The sequence below is a fragment of the Ambystoma mexicanum genome, chromosome 2p (genome assembly GCF_040938575.1).
Source record: "Ambystoma mexicanum isolate Mex_15411 chromosome 2p, UKY_AmexF1_1, whole genome shotgun sequence".
NCBI classification, from domain to species: Eukaryota; Metazoa; Chordata; class Amphibia; order Caudata; family Ambystomatidae; genus Ambystoma; species Ambystoma mexicanum.
The window spans coordinates 347,644,328-347,660,379 of NC_090923.1; the positions used below are offsets into that span (position 1 = coordinate 347,644,328).

Here is a 16,052-nt window from a genome sequence, read left to right on the forward strand (position 1 = left end):
TGAGCTCATCAATGTCATCATCTGCAGTCAGGATTTTTACGATATCATGTATCGTCTGTTTAAGGTGTTCCTCCATCTCCCCTTCTCTCTCTGGAATTCCAAAAAAGCGTAGGTTATTCCTCCTCTCCCTCTTTTCCAAGTCATCAATCTTAAGGCAAATCTCATCCTCCTCCTTCTCCATGTTCCGTATTCTAAGCTCCATTTGGGCTTCCAAAGCGTCGATTGAGGCCTGGTTGTTCTCGACTCCCTCTAGCCTCTACTCAATGTTATCTACCCTCTGGGTCATCTTATCCATTTTACCACCAAGGTTGGCACCCATATTTTGAATTTCACTAAGGAGGGCGGCAATGTCTCCCTTGGTGGCCGCTGCGCCCATCTCAGATGCTTCTATTGACATTGTAGGCCTGGATCAGGAGTCGGTGGAACGTAGGCGTACTTGGCGAGTTTACTTGGAACGTTCATGTAGCACCGGCCTGCGAGGAGGCACACGCCCCAGAATCAGGGGACGTACCCTCGAGCCCGATGTGTTGGAAGGCACGTGGGGAGAGTTGGAGGGTCCCGGCGTGGTGTTCCTTGTTGCAGAGCTCTTTTGGAGGGGGGAGTGGGAGTAGGCACACGCCCTGTCACCAGGGGCTCTAACCTCCGCCTTGGTCCGTGTCTCCCTGTGGGTCAGATGTCCAGGGGGGTCGGAGTCCCGATACCAGCACGTAGTGGGAATCAAGAGAGAGTATGCGGGGTCCAGCCTCCGGGAGAGGGCCCCTGATGCAAATACGGCAGGGGGGTAGGCACCCCTGAGTAATCTGCTGCTTTTCCGCATGCTGGGCTACTTGCCCGTGTTTCAATCAGGCTCTAGATGAGGGCCTTGCCAGAGGAGGGCACACGCCTCATGAGTGAGGGCCCAACCCTCTGCTGTCCCCTCGTGTGTACTGTCATTCGTCGCTGTATGGGGAGAGGCCCCGGGCAGAGAAGTCTGCAGGAGGTACTTCGGCGGGTCTGAGGAAAGGCAGTGTAGGCCGGGGTGGGAGCGTTACTTCAGTGATTGAACAAGATCCCTGCAGTTTGAGGCCAGATTCTAATTAATTTGGTCCCTCAGCGTTGATGTGTAATGATGCGGGATACAACATAGCCGCCGATACAGAAGTGCGTGAAGCATGCAACTCCGTTCCTGTGCCAGGGCCTCCTCAATTTGTGATTGGGTGCTCCACTCAAGGGGGCTCCCTGGGGGTGTCAAGAGGGGAGCGCCGGGGGAATTGGGCAGCCGATAGGCCCCCCCCCCCCCCGGAATGAAGCTTCGTTCGGTCTTCCAAGAGAGCGGGGGAGGAGGGGCTGCCTCGGCCACCTCCGCTTGGCTGCCGAAGGCCGGGGGAGGGAGAGAAGCAGGTCCCCATCTCAACACGGCGATGCAGAGCACCGCGGGCGGGCACTCACCTTCGCGGGCCTCCGCCGTGCACAGCAGGGTCGGCGTTCCGCGACCTGAGCCCAGGGGTGGGCAGCCTCCGAAGTTCACGGGGGCGGTGAAACATCCACGGCCTCTTCCAAAGTTCCCGCGCGGCTCAGGTCCTCTGCAGGGAGCGCGGGAGGCGGAGTCGGGTGCCGCAAGCCGCGGCCTCCTCCGGAGCTGGCGTCCTCGTGAGCGAGGGGGAGGTGGATTCTTGCAGGCTTTTCTCTGTCTCCGGAGGTCCGATTTCGATCGGGTTTTCACTCGGGGAATGGGGGGCACTCCTCAGGTTAAGCCACCATTTTTGGGCACGGGGGGGGGCAAAAGTGGGGGCTCAAGGCACTTTTTGGGCCCGTGGGCTGGGAGCTCACATGGAGGGAGTCATCGTCCGTGCGCCCCCTGGTGGCCAGTATCACCCTCCTTATTAAACAAACTTTACATAATTACTTTACAAATAGGCTTCCCATAGCTCAATTTGACATTATTGTGTCTTCATCTGCAAAGACATTCCCGGGCACTACTTCCTGCTTTAGCTCTTCTACCTCCCAGGACATAACGACCTTTCACAATCTCATCCTAACTCTTCTCAAGTTTCTGAAGTCTCCCCTGGTTATTTACCCTTGAACACAGCGCTCCCAGCACAGCAGGTATCCCTACTCTCCCATTTTCCATTGAAACTCCATGCCACCGATTCTGTTCGGTCTTTCTACCTGCATTAGTGCCTTTGTAACGGTTTAAAAATTAAAACACTATCTTTATGTACATCTTTATGTACAATGTTAAATCACTGCACACACTATGTTCCTGCTCCTTCAAGATCAACTCCCTTCTGGTCCATCCATTGACCACTACCCTGCCGGGTAAGAAGTGCATTCACATTGTGGTTGAAAAAATGCTCCATGATATTTGGCAGATTCATGAAATCATTCATGCCATATACTGGTCCGGATCCCATACTGTATGTCAAGGTTATCAGTACACACTTGTTTACAAGAAACCTGTCAAAGCCCACTTACTGTTCAGCCCTCAAGGGGTTAGTGACTCCAATGCCTCAATTTAGGCAAATCTCAGTTTTTAACATTTTTTGTCTGCATGTTTGGTATGGTTACTCGCTCCAAGATGTTTATGTTTATTGAGTTTATATAGCGCTTCAATCCAAAGCGCTTTACAGTATGACAACAAGGTACAATAATGAAAGAAGCATATTTACAAACATGAAACAAAAAGTGATACAGTATGCAGAACAATTTACTTAAAAAGGAGGGGAAGAGAGGGGAGAGAAGGTAGCTAAGGAAGGTTTCAATGTATTTTTTGTTTAGGTCAGTGGGAGGGGAGGAGGGAAAGGAAGGGGGGAGCCCTCTGGCGACCTCCTGGGCTCCTGGTGGTTTCACTGTCAGATTTGAGGTCAGCGGGAGGAGGGGGAAGGAGGGAGGGAGGGGAAGGGGGCAGGGGATTTGGGGGGGGAGAGGTAGGGAAGGAGAGTCAGGGGGGGAGTGGAGAAGAAGGGCTTTCAGAGAGGAGCGGAAGGATGAGTAGGTAGGGGAGGAGCAGATAGTGAGAGGTAGGGAGTCCCAGTGAAGGGGGGCCAAGAGTTCACAGGAGCGGAAGCGGGAGAAGGCACATGGGGCTGGGGGAACAGTGAGTAGGTAGATATCAACTGAGCGGAGAGGGTGGGAAGGAGAGTAAAATGAGAGGGAAGAGAGATAGGGGGGGCGAGATCATGGAGAGATTTGTAGACAAGACAGAGGAATTAAAATTTTGGTTGTGAGAGGAAGGGAAGCCAGCTGAGTTGAGAGAGTGAGGTAGAAATAGAGTCTCTATGGCCAAGAAGGCAGAGTACGGATAGAGGAGTGGTAGATGGATTTTAGGGGAGTCAGGTGAGAGACAGGGAGGCCAAAGAGGAGAGGAGCAGTAGAAGAGGCGGGAGAAAATAAGGGAGGAGATTAAGAGTTTTGAAGTGTGAAAGGTGAGAAAGGAGCGGATCTTGCGGATGTGGAAGAGGTGGTTCCGACAGGCACGGGAGGTTAGAGAGATGTGGTTGGAGAAGGAGAGGGAGGAGTCGATGTGGAGGCCAAGATTGCGGGCATGGGTGGAGAAGGGAAGATTGGAAGGGGGAAAGTGGATGAAAGGAAGGGGGGAAGGGGAAAGAGTGTTAGGAGGGAAGAAAAGCACTTCAGTCTTGTCAGTGTTGAGGGAAAGAAGATGGGATGACAGCCAGTTTTTTATGGCCGTAAGGCAGGAAGAGAGTGTGATGGAGGTCGGGAGTGAAAGAAGAGAAGGATAAAATTGAACTTGCGCTATATTGCATTTAACCTCAATGAAATGTACTGCTACCAGTGACTTTTGGTTCCTAAGCCTGATGTTAGACTTGATCTCCTTCCAAAAGGTCTTGACTCTGCGTGAAGTTAGCCCTACATATTAAAGACTGCATAGGGCATTTCAAGCCAGAGAATGTTGGAGGAGTCACAAGTGCTTGAGTACCTTACATAGGAAGATTGTTCTGCCAAAGTGCAGGTGTTTGATGTAATTCCCCATCAGAATGTTACTACAATGTTGACAATTGTGACATGGCTGGGTCGAGCATAAGAACATCTCAAAACCATAACTTACAGGCTTATCCTTAAGCCAAGTTCCTTGGAAAAAAAGAATATTAAATTGTGTTTTTATTAACACCAAAGAGGTGAGAATGCCCTCTACTGTTCCAGTTAAAGATAGAAGTCAAAGCAGCCCTATTCAGGGGGCTGCCAAAGTACTTTGATTGGATTGATGAAGGGTGGAGACAATTGAGGACCACCCATCTAGGTCCCACTGTTGGATTGTTGCAGTTCTGCTCTATGTTGAGACCATCCGTTTGTTTCCATTATTTCTATCAATTTGGATGGATAGGGCATCAGTGTGAATAATCAATCTTCTCTCCTGCTGTAAGGGTAGATGGTTGATCTTCACATCTGGCTCAACATTGGAAAAAGTATATACATCATATCCGTTTGACAAGAGAGAAGGGGCATCCCCTAAGAGAATAGCAATCTCCTGGTGCTTTGGTTGCAAAGAACTTTTTCAATTTCAGTTTGTGATCAAACCTGAATAGGTCTATGTTTATATCCACATTATTAAATCTTGTTGGAGAGAATGATAGTCCCTTATTTAGAACCTTTCATTCATCATCTGTGATTGATCCGTTTGATAGGGTCAGTACCAGGTGCTTGCTCCTGTTCATTACTTTCGCACTTGCCCTTGCGTACCTTTTTTTGGAATTTCCTGAGGCTTCCGGGTTTCCTGTGTCTTGAGCACCCCCTCCTTCCTCTACTCCTTGAGGAGTTTGGGTAAGTCCCGATGTCGTAGGTAGCTGATAACGGACCTGTTTTTGAGGAAAATTTCTGCTGCCTTTTTATATCTCTTGATTTGATTCATATATCCTTGGCTGATCCGCTCAGTTCCTTTGTCATGTATGTTGCTAGAGCCCTCTGTTACTATGTACTCTGTTTGAGCCCCCTTCTGAATTGGCTGATGAAGTGTTAGGTGTACTCTTTTTTGAGGTTTTTTGATACTGATTATATTTCTATTGAAAAGTATAAACTCTGTCTTCCCGATAGTCCCTCTCGTCTCGATAACATTTCCTTAGCTTTCTCAGTTTCACCTCATCCTGGTAAGTTTTTTAAATTTCATGCATCTTATCATAGACTTTCTTTCCTTGCTTCCACAGATTTCCTTTCCGTTACCTCCTTTTAGATATTCTGTATTGCCTCCATAGCTTGTTTGTGTTCTCTAGTGTCATGCTCAATTAAAAGCTTTAACATCATCTTTGATCTACTATTGAGATTCTTTTCCCACAAGTCTGCAAGGTCTTTATCTTTGTCAATGTTGAGGTTCAGGAAGATGAGAATTCTCAGGCCTCTTGGTATGAATTCATTTTTGACGTAATGCTCCAGGGAGACTATTTCAAGAACTATCCATCAAACCAGACATGCTAACCAAGAAAGAACTGAAACCCAAGTCTAAATTTGTGCCGTAATTACCACCAGATAACATTATTGACACTTTCTATAAGGCTGTCACAGAACATTTCTATGCAACATCGGATAAGGAATCCAACAAACCATTTAAAGGCCGGAAGAATAATTTGACTTGGAAGGAATTCAAAGCCCTACTGAATTTAGCCTCAGACACGACAGTGGTGATAAAAGAGGCTGACAAGGGCAGCAATATTGTTATAATGAGCAGGACTGACTAGCTTGAAATCGTGAACAAACACCTGCAAACACCAGGCTGCTACAGGATCTTACCTGGCAATCCCAAAACTGATATTTTGGAATTGGATGAATATATTTTAGGCTGGTACAAGAAAGGACTTATCTCGGATGAAGAGGAAAAAAATACTTGAGCATCAAAGAACCAACTACACCAACGATGTACTTCCTTCCTAAAATACATAAGACGTTTGACACAATCCCGGAAGGACGTCCCATTCTAAGTGGAATTGGTTGGGCGACAGAGAACATCTCTGAATATCTGGACAACATTCTAAGACCAAGGGCTAGCAAATTACAACCCTATCTGAAAGACACGACTAGTGTGATTAAAAAATTGAAGAGGGTGAATTGGCAGAAAGAATACATCTGTGCCACCCCAGATGTAAAAGCTTTTTATACATCGATACAACACCAATGGGCAATTGTGACCATCAATTTCTCCTTTCGATCAACAAATTGAAATGCTGAAAGAGATGTTATAAGCAACATTAAGTTTCAATATATTTACCATCAACAATACATTCTTCCAGCAAACAAAAGGTGTGGCCATGGGCACTAAATATGCCCCAGCCAATTGATGGGCCTTTCCGAGGACAAGGCTGTAGATAAAGATGTAGACTTCAGTAACGGGACAATTCTATGGACGATGTCCTCCTGATTTGGAAAAGAACAGCAGGCCAATTCCAAGAATTTACAGACAGGATCAACGTTAACAACTATGGCATACAATTCACAGGAGTATGTGACAGCAGTACAATCAATTTCTTGGATCTAACTATTCATGTGGATGCTTACAAACTTCAAACATGGACTTTCAGTAAAGAAACCGTGGTCCACGCGATGCTCCATGCGAGCAGCTGTCACTACAAACCAACTATCTACAGTATCCCAACGAGTGAATATATTCGAGCGAGACGCAATTGTCAGACACAAGATAAATTTGAAAAAGAATGCACACAGTTGCAAACCAGATTTCAGCAAAGAGGATACAGAAATGAATGTTTGAAATCAGCATACAAAAAAGCAGTAAACTTAAACAAGATCAAACCTTAGCAGCAAGCAGTCCTCTAATGATCAGCAAAAGGTTGGCTTCATAACCAAATACAGCTGCAATCATCATGTCGTTGCTAAGATCCTAAAAAAACACTGGTAATTGCTAAAACTTGACGAGAACATCAGAGACTATGTAGATAAGCCAAACATCATATACAGGAGAGCTAACATACTTAGAAATAAAGTAAGTCCATCTCTACTACCGGACACACCCATCACAATGGTCAGTACATGGCTACCCTCTGAATACATTGGATTCAGAAAATGCGGCACATGTACCATGTGCCGCTTTGCACCTAAAAAGACCAGCAAATTCATTGACATCCATGGAAAAGAAATCACAATAAAAGAAGGAATACATTGCAGGACTAAATATGTGGTATATGCCAATGTATGCAAATGTCATAAGCTATACATCGTAAGCACCAAGAGAGAACTCAGAATGCGAATTAGAGAACATTTGGCCACAAATGGGAGCCAAGATCCAACATTTCACATTGCCCATCATTGGCAAGAAATGCATCAAATGGAGAACAAATCAGAAATCATATTTATTGGACTTCAGAAATGTGTGCTTGGTAGAAGAGGTGGTAACAAGGAGAAAATACTCAGGCAAACTGAAGCAAGACTTATATGCAAATTCAACACAACTGTCAGAGGTCTTAACTCAGACAATGAGATGATTCCCTTTCTCTAAATCTGTGATCAGCGGAGAGGGAAAGGAGGATACCATATCAGCCCCTAATAGCAATGATCTGTTGTATATCCTAAACAATTGTGTAAAAAACAGCATGGTTATAACCATTGTTGATATACATGTTAACACTGTATATGGTCTTCCTTTCCATGTGTTTTTTCTATCACCAATGGAGGCATGTAGGATTTGCACCAGTTTTAGTCTATTGCCTTTGATAAGTGTCATTGTCTCCTATGACTATTGCTGAGAATTTGAATTTCTGATAGAGAGATGTTGATTAACATATCTTGTGAGAAGCAAACTTGTAAATAAGAGTAATAAGCACGAGGAATACACTAACCCTAACCTAATGGTGGAAACACTATTAATCGCACATACTGGAAACAATCATGGATATGCAGAACAGACACCAAGAACATATGTTAAATCTAGTAGCAGCCGGGTAAATTATATTTCAGGACAAATTACAGTATTCATACTAATGATGCATACTTGTGTATATATAGTGCTTAGCTCAGCACTGAAATTAGCTAGCTGTACTATGCTCATTTTAAAAAAAGAACTGCATTTATGCCCAAAATATGGCATCTTAGCCTCTAGAATAGAATACTGTCTTCCCTAAATATGCCGGTGCCACCATGTAAGGGAAACAGCAAAAGGACACATACACTACCAGTGCCATGGTAACCCAAAATAACATTAATAGAATGGCGACGGCAACCTGCGTTGCAATGTGAGGTCAACGCAGAGATAAGTATGCAGACAGGTAAGATCGTATATGCAAATGTACAACGCCAGTGTATTACGATATTGCATTTTGCAAAGCATATATGTTTTTAAACGAGCGTGATTAGATGAGCTCCTATAGAAGTAAATCCTGATTCTGTGTAGGGTAACGATCAGAGGCACAGAATCGCGTGTTTCTTTGATAGGAGGAGCACGCTTTATTACTGTCCTAAATAGCGTGCGCTGCTTGAATAAGAAGGCGACAAGGGTACAAGCATACACGTTGTTTCCAAGCATAGCATTAGTGAAACCATTTACCGTAACTTAAAACAATTGGCGGCATCTAATCGCACCAATCCTCAATATAGAAAGCAGTTTCTGCACTTACTACAGTAAGTATGTAGTGCAGCATGCGCAGGAAAAAAGAAGGTTTTCATAGCTTAGCACCTGATACTAAAACGTTGCCTGATATTAAGCATACTTCTTTCAGGGAGCTAACCCATGAAACTTGACACTCTTCTCTAACGACCAGACAAAGACGAACGGTAAGAATAATTCACGCACACGCCAGTTTGACTTTAATTTTTGCATACAATTATTTATAGTATATTTTTAGTCCTTAACTGCGAATTAAAAGCATTATGCACCTGACAATTGGTAAGCTAATATGCCATTCGTATCTTTATTCAACAACACAGCAACTACTATTAGGTTGAAACAACTTGTAAACGCAATCCTTGAAAGCTAATATGAGTAATTATGGTTCAAAAAAGTTTTGTCAATCACTTGTGACTAGCATACTATTTCTATAGTTTTTTCTTATTTTTCTTTTTCTTTCTCTTCTCAACCTCCTAACAATCCTCCCCTACACCCGTCCTTCAATTTCTGTCACACAAATTGATATTGGTTGCTCCTTATTTTGCAAATTGTGGAACTTGTAACACATCGATTTTTAGTGCATAATGGTACATACCCTGATCTGAAGAAGGCGTTTGCCGAACAACGTGTTAGCACCAAGGGCTCTTTGTGATGTTTTTTGGAATAACACATTGATGACAACCCTCTAACTGGTGCAGTTCTCAGAGTATTTTTTGTTCTACTTAGTTCGATGTGCGGTTTGTTGGCTTTCCACCACAGCAGTCTGAGACGCGACAGCAATCAGAAGGACCTCACCATGAGGGACTAACTAATAAGGGTCGCCTGGCAGACCAGTCTACATAAAAGCCAAACCTCATTTCAAGTAAGTTGCCATTTATCTCAATCACATACAGCATCTGGGCTAAGTTGCTCAGACGTGATAAATTAGACCATGATTTTACCAACAATCAAATAGTGATTGTTGGAAGAATCATTAGCACCAAACATGTCGGAAGCACCTAACAAGTAGCTATTTTAAGACAGCTGGATACAAGAGAACAAGCATTTATGCATTACTAAACATGCAGCATATTTTCAAATAAACGTTCACAAAGCATTAATACTGGTACATGTTCATATTTCAAATACATTTACATCGACTTGATACCATTTCAACACCCAATGCAATTCCAAAACATGCTTTTGGTTGGTTTAAAAACGAATAAAATAGGAGCCTGACCTGCTTCCAGACATGGTTCATTTTTCTCAAAGTACTCTGGAGCAATCTGCTTAAGGACAGTGTGGAAAAATGTGACATAAGGTAGCTTGCTGATCATAACCAATGACTAAAACAGAAAATAAAATGTCGGTATTAATAAAATATCACCACCATATCAAGATATGCATTTGTATAGTTAATGCACGTACTTGCATATCCCCAATAGAAAATTAACTCTTAAGCATTTGCATTATGTCACAACTGTGAGATACCTGAAGATGTCTTACCCGCTAGTCCCCGGGGATCTGTCATACATGTGGCCAGGACATGGCCATGGCTATGGCTATTGGATCCAGTTCCTGCGGGTGGACCAGTGCGGGAAGATCACTGGATGAGGAGTCTTTGAGGAGTAGAAGTGGGACAGCTAAGTGTGAGATGCAGTATCCCCTTTCCTGTAACACCCTTTCCCCATCCGATCAGGTAGGATACCTAGTAGCTCAACCCCCTCCCCCCAATTTCCCGACACAAACACTTTCTATCAGACAGTACTTCGTGAGTGACAACGGACTAACAACAGAGCCGTATACCTGACATGTCCCAACACAAGGTTCAGACAGAGTCAGGCAATTACTGATAATTAAACACATCTGACTTCCAACACACTTGCCCACACGGATAAAAGGGCGGTGCACGAAAGCACACTGAGCAAGGCAAAATGCACGAAGAAGCAGCAGTTCCAAGATGGAAGTTTAAACCGAAGAGAAAGGTGGTGAGACCAGAGAGGGCTGCAAGGAGGGAACTACGCTTTACCTTTTCGGGAAAGAACTGCGACTTTCAAGAGGCCTCGAGGAAAAGAAACATAAGACCGGGAATTGCAGCTGAATAACGGTCGGGAATTGCAGCTGAAGAACGGTGCAGTGTGTGTCAAAGGTACATGGGGCCTTTCCGCACTGATACCCAAGGCGGGGAGAAGCATTTGCCGCCATGGTAATGTCCTTGGCTCTCACAACAAAGCAACAACAGTGAATCCAGCTCAGCAGGTGAGTCGGAGAGACTGATGCAGAACGGACTGTTACACTCAAGGTTACAAGCAGCAACATTGTAGGAGGAAAAATGACTCGTATGTGATTGAACTTTATGAAACCGAAATAGGTACCAGATAAGAGTGGTCTGGGACCACAGTGCCACGTGGGTGCTCACTCGAAGGTCTCAGTTTGGTATCAAACTGAGCATGTGATAATTATTTAACTGTGAAATCGAAGTGGTCCTGCAGGGGGTCAAGCTAAATCCTGGGCACATTTGAAAGTCCTTGGTAGCCTATAAACTGAAATTGTTCTGAGCTAGCCTGAGGGAGGTACTTGAATAAAAAAGGATCAGAGACTGGCTGAGGGGGATCCAGTGTGAAGAGTGAATCGCCCGACTTGAATATTTGGAAAGGATCCTTTTTCATTGTTTTTGGTACATCAGTCCCTCTAAATCAAGAGACTTTGAACTTGAGACTTGGGCACAGAAGGCCCTGATGTTGGTAAAAGGAACTGTGTCCTCATGCCAAGAAGCCCAAGGGTGTGCTATGCTGGAGTGTACCGCCTTGACCCGTGCTAGAAATGTGGGGAAGAGAGGACAACAGCCTGAACATCCAGACTTATAATTTTGTGAACAAGTCTTTCATTTTCATGAACATTACCCCACACTATTTGTAACTTCGCGATAAGGATTGGCAATAGGCTTTTTAGGCTAGCCCCTTTATATTTGACAAGACTCCACTAGGACTGTATTATGTGATGGTCATAGCCTGCTCCCATCTTAGATTTAGGTTTGGATAGGCATTTTTCACACCCTTGATAAAGTTCAATACACACCCTTGAACTATGGTCCCTTGTGTCTGTCTTACTTTGATACCATGCCTTCCTTCCACAACATTCTTAACAGCTATACACAAATATGCTGATGTTTCTATAATCACAGAGCATCTATTACATACCTATGTCAAATGTCAGCACAAAGACTATTACAGTAAAAGTTCTCATATTTTCTATGTTAACATTATAGACCAGCAAATAAGACAAAAAGAACAAGTAGAAGGCCGTCCAGTCGTAACGCAATGACTACTAGCAAGGTAGCCATTGTCAAGCTTATCAAGTAAAAGAAGTAATGTTAACTGGTCTTCTACAGAGCTCCCCTCAGTTTGCCTTAGTGTGCGTGGCTTTGTAAAGAAAAGATGGAGGAGATGGTTGTCGGATAGAAAGATTACAGTCAAGACTTTTGAAAAGCAGCTCTTTTGAAAGTTACGGTTCTAGTGAGAGCAGATGGTGAAGTAAGATCTTCAACTATCTTTACCAATATTGTCTTTCGACATTTTCAAGTTTCTTTATCAACAAAAGAAGATGGTTTTGTCAGAGATGGATTTGTATTCACGCTTGAGACTAAACACATAGTGGTTTTTGGAATCCTCTAGATAGTCCTTTCTACATTTGCTTACAATGGGTTTAGTTGTGGTGTTTTGTTTTTTCTTGGTTTTACAATGTTTTTCAGAGGCCAGAAACATAAGCTTTGCACATGCTGTCCAAGAAAGGGGAGATCAGAGGGGGGGTCAGACAAGCACAAACTAGGTCTTTAAGAAAGCATAGAAAATGTGACGTGGAAAGCATTGGGCTACAGGGATGATATGCTACAACTGTAATCTCAGAAAGTAGATGGTGATCTGTCCAAGTCAATAAGATATGGGTGAGGGTAACGAAACCTGTGGGCAACCATCTAAACAGAGATTATGCCCTTCGGTTTTGCGGATCTATTACACGCCTTATTGCCTGAAGTATTCAACTTGATTTTGAGACTCTTGTGGGGAGATTGGTAGATTATACAACACTAACATATCTGTGCACACAGTTCTGATGTGCTTCTGGGGTTTGTATTTTATTTTGGCCTGGATTACCTTAAAACTATCACCAGCCAAAACTACAGCTATGGTGTATGCCTCCTTCGGACTAGGTTTCCATCAATCTTCCTCGCTTAGCTGTGGCAGATTAGAATAGGGTTTGGGTCACTTCTGAGAGCAGAGATGAAGACTCTTCAGTTTGGCCACTAGAGATGTTCATCAGTAATGTCAGTAATTGTTATTAGATCAGCAAGTAAGAAATTTGTACAGCAAGGAGCCTACCATTTTGGTGCTATTCTGCAATGGAAACACACATTTTCCCTTTTTTGTTTGCATGCCTTCAGCTGTGAAAGACTGCCTTAAACTGTGTATTGCTGTATTGTGACAATCTTGCAGATAGTGTCACTTCTTTTGGGGCGGACCAGGGGATTGCGGGCGGTGGGAAGGGGGGCCGGGTTATTGACCTTCCAATGGGGCCAGGGTAGTGTGGCCACCAAGCAATAACCCCCCCTATCTCCCTGGGAGCGGTGCAATGCAGGAGGATCCCATGGGAGGGAGAACCCCTCTTAAAAGGAGCAACGCTAAACCAGGGTATGGGACCTTTTAGAACACAAGTCACTTGCTTGTTTCTTGTTGTAAAAACTTCCAGTATCATACCTTAGCCGATAACCGGACATGTAACGATGCTTTGGGTGATCCTATCCTTTCCCTACATATAAACAACCACTCATGGAGGAAAAGTAAAGTATCAACAAGCAAACTTTTACAAATCAATCATCAAGAATGTAATGATATGCTGGGGCGGATCCCCCTATATAAAATGAACAGAAAGAGAAGATCTAGGCAAAGAAGAATACTAGTGGAAGCCGTAGTAGCAGGAGCCACAGAGACACCTACAGAATATTGAAAGGTCAAATACGGCAATCTGGCTGGCGAGCCAATACCCACCGATGGCCCACGGCAAGACCGGCAATCGGTACATACAAGTAGATCCCTGCCTGGTAAGCCAACACAGTCCAGTAAAGGTGTGAGAACGATCCAAGAGGTATACGTGGTCCAGGTAGCCGACCAACTGTTGGGAGAGTAGCGTCGGGGAAGTAAGAGCGCCTGCACTTAATTCTCCATCCTGAAGCTGCATACCACATCTGTGGTTCAAGCAGCAGGGTACCACAGAACTGATGTCACGCTGAACCGGGATACTACCCGACCCAAGGCAACAGGTATGGGCACAAGACGGGAGAAGCGTGATGAGGCGGTGTCTGCTCAACGCAACTCAATGGGTTGACGCAGGTAGTATAGCTCAGTGGCAAAGCTCTCGTTTTGGAAGCAAGTCACAGAGCAACAAAGGTTTCAATCCCGGGTACGCACTTAGAAACCTATTCGGTATTAAGTGCGTTATGAAAAAACAATTTAAATGATAATAACAAAAGCCCTTTCAGAGGTGAAATTGTGCTGACAGCAAACGTTTTATTTTTCTTCAGCCAGCTGGGAGCAGTTACTCATGCCACAGATGTCAGTTTGAACACACTTTTATAGAAAATAAGGCATTGCACAATAATTCAAGGACCTCATATTAAGCTATTTAGCATAACTAGGTGTTGTCCACATTTTCTAAATCACAAGACATGTTTTTGCAAATTTTAAAACTAGAAAATAGCAGTTCTGAGTGGGACGCATTTGCTTCAGACTTTTAGCAAACCATCAAGGTCATAGATTAGCCGTCTGGTTTTCTATTGGTTACCCTCAACTGGCTTATCTGCTTCAGCTTCTGCCACATAAAAACCTTTTAACACCACAGTTAGAAACTGTAAATTCCTACCATTTAAACGGCCGAGTCACTGCATATTGGCTTCTACCAAGCACTCCCTTTCAGAGTTGGCACACAGCAATACATTTCTGTGCTTTAAGCACTTTTGATTTTCCATGAGAGTTGAGGCCTATAGCCATGCATGACGTGACATTCATTTTGAAAAGAATGGAACCCTTTGCTATTTGTTATGGTATGCAGTGATTATATCGAATAGAAAACTAATTACATTTTAACAAATGAAAAAACAATTAAAACCAAAATAAAGAATTTTGGAAAAAACTAAAAATGGGGTTGGGATGGGGGAATAGTGGTTATGAGGTTGGGGGAAAGCCTTACAAAAAAAGGGGGGAAATGTGGGGGAATCCCCCAAAAACAAAAAAGAAATTTATTTTAGTTTATTTGTTAAAATGTAATTTGTTGTTTTTTCATTTGATGAAATCACATGTAACCATTTGTTATGGGCCTTATTCTGAAATGTTTCTAATGTATATTGAGTATGGGTGATATTTCTTATGTCAGGGAGCTGTGTTCTATATTTTGTATGTTGAGCACAATTGTAAGTATTCCTTTATGTTTTATGTTGTTCCTAAATACATGTGTGCAGTGTTACCTATTTTCTAATGTACCTGCCTTTAACAAGGGCAGCCTGGCTTTTAATTTTATACCGTCAGACAGGAAGGCGGGGCACACGCTCTGAATTACATTTTCACCTGTCTATCACCAATGAGGGGGTCTATCTACTCCTCTTCACATGAGGTCCAGCGACCGACCCCACCGACCTTGCGGGTTAACAGTTGTTGTAAGAGAGCACTTTGGTACAACCGGGACCTCGAAAGAGAGGTCTATCACAACTAAAGGAAGAGGTGACCCAAAAGAAAAGAACCACTGCAGAGTCACCGAACACTTACCGATAGTGAAATCAAAGATTACAGCAACTATGTTCGGTCGCCCCTCTCCACAACACTGTAGACAGGGTTTCTTCCTTTTTCCACCAGGACACTTGGAGAGGAAAAGGGTAAAACACCCAAAACCCTCTGGACTAATATCTTTAAAAATTGTTACCAGAGAACCGCCAAGATCCACTCTGATACAGATCCATACGAAGGGACCCTAAGAGTTGGAAGGATTGCCACATCCCGAAACGGGATAGCCACTCCCAAAATAACACAATATGGGAGCACAGTGACACAGACATCCTGTTAGCATCGTAACAAGGCACGTGGCTCCAGACGCACCCGATTACAACAAACCAACTAAGAAGCAGGAGACCACGCCCACCCAACCCGGCACCTCAAATGCAGACCTGACAAATCACAACTCAAAGATACTCTCAACCTCTTCTTCATCTCAATACAGCCTCTGCCTCCAGAATACAAGAGTTGATTAGTTGAAGACAGAAGAATTATCATCTAGTGTTACGGTTCCCAGACCAGAAGAAGAACCAGTGAAGAACTCCCTGAGCCAAGTTACTTGAGGAGAACCTAAGTCCAGGTGGGATTGGGAACTAGATGACCCCAATACACTGTAGTGTATATCACATTTGACCTCGACTACTGGGCCAAAATTCTAGGTGATACTTTAGAGAATGGAGGAAAATCCACTGCAACAAAAACCATTGTTGTCCCAG

General features: G+C 43.9%; 1 protein-coding gene across 2 annotated transcripts in view; it reads right to left on the reverse strand.

Moving 5' to 3' along the window:
- DENND6A (DENN domain containing 6A) overlaps positions 1–16,052 on the reverse strand; it is a 1,713,534-nt gene that overhangs the window by 1,062,186 nt on the left and 635,296 nt on the right. For both annotated transcript variants that reach the window (XM_069643682.1, XM_069643681.1), the window contains exon 6: positions 9,762–9,867. In XM_069643682.1, coding sequence (XP_069499783.1) covers positions 9,762–9,867 — 106 coding nt within the window. The remainder of the gene's footprint in view (positions 1–9,761; positions 9,868–16,052) is intronic.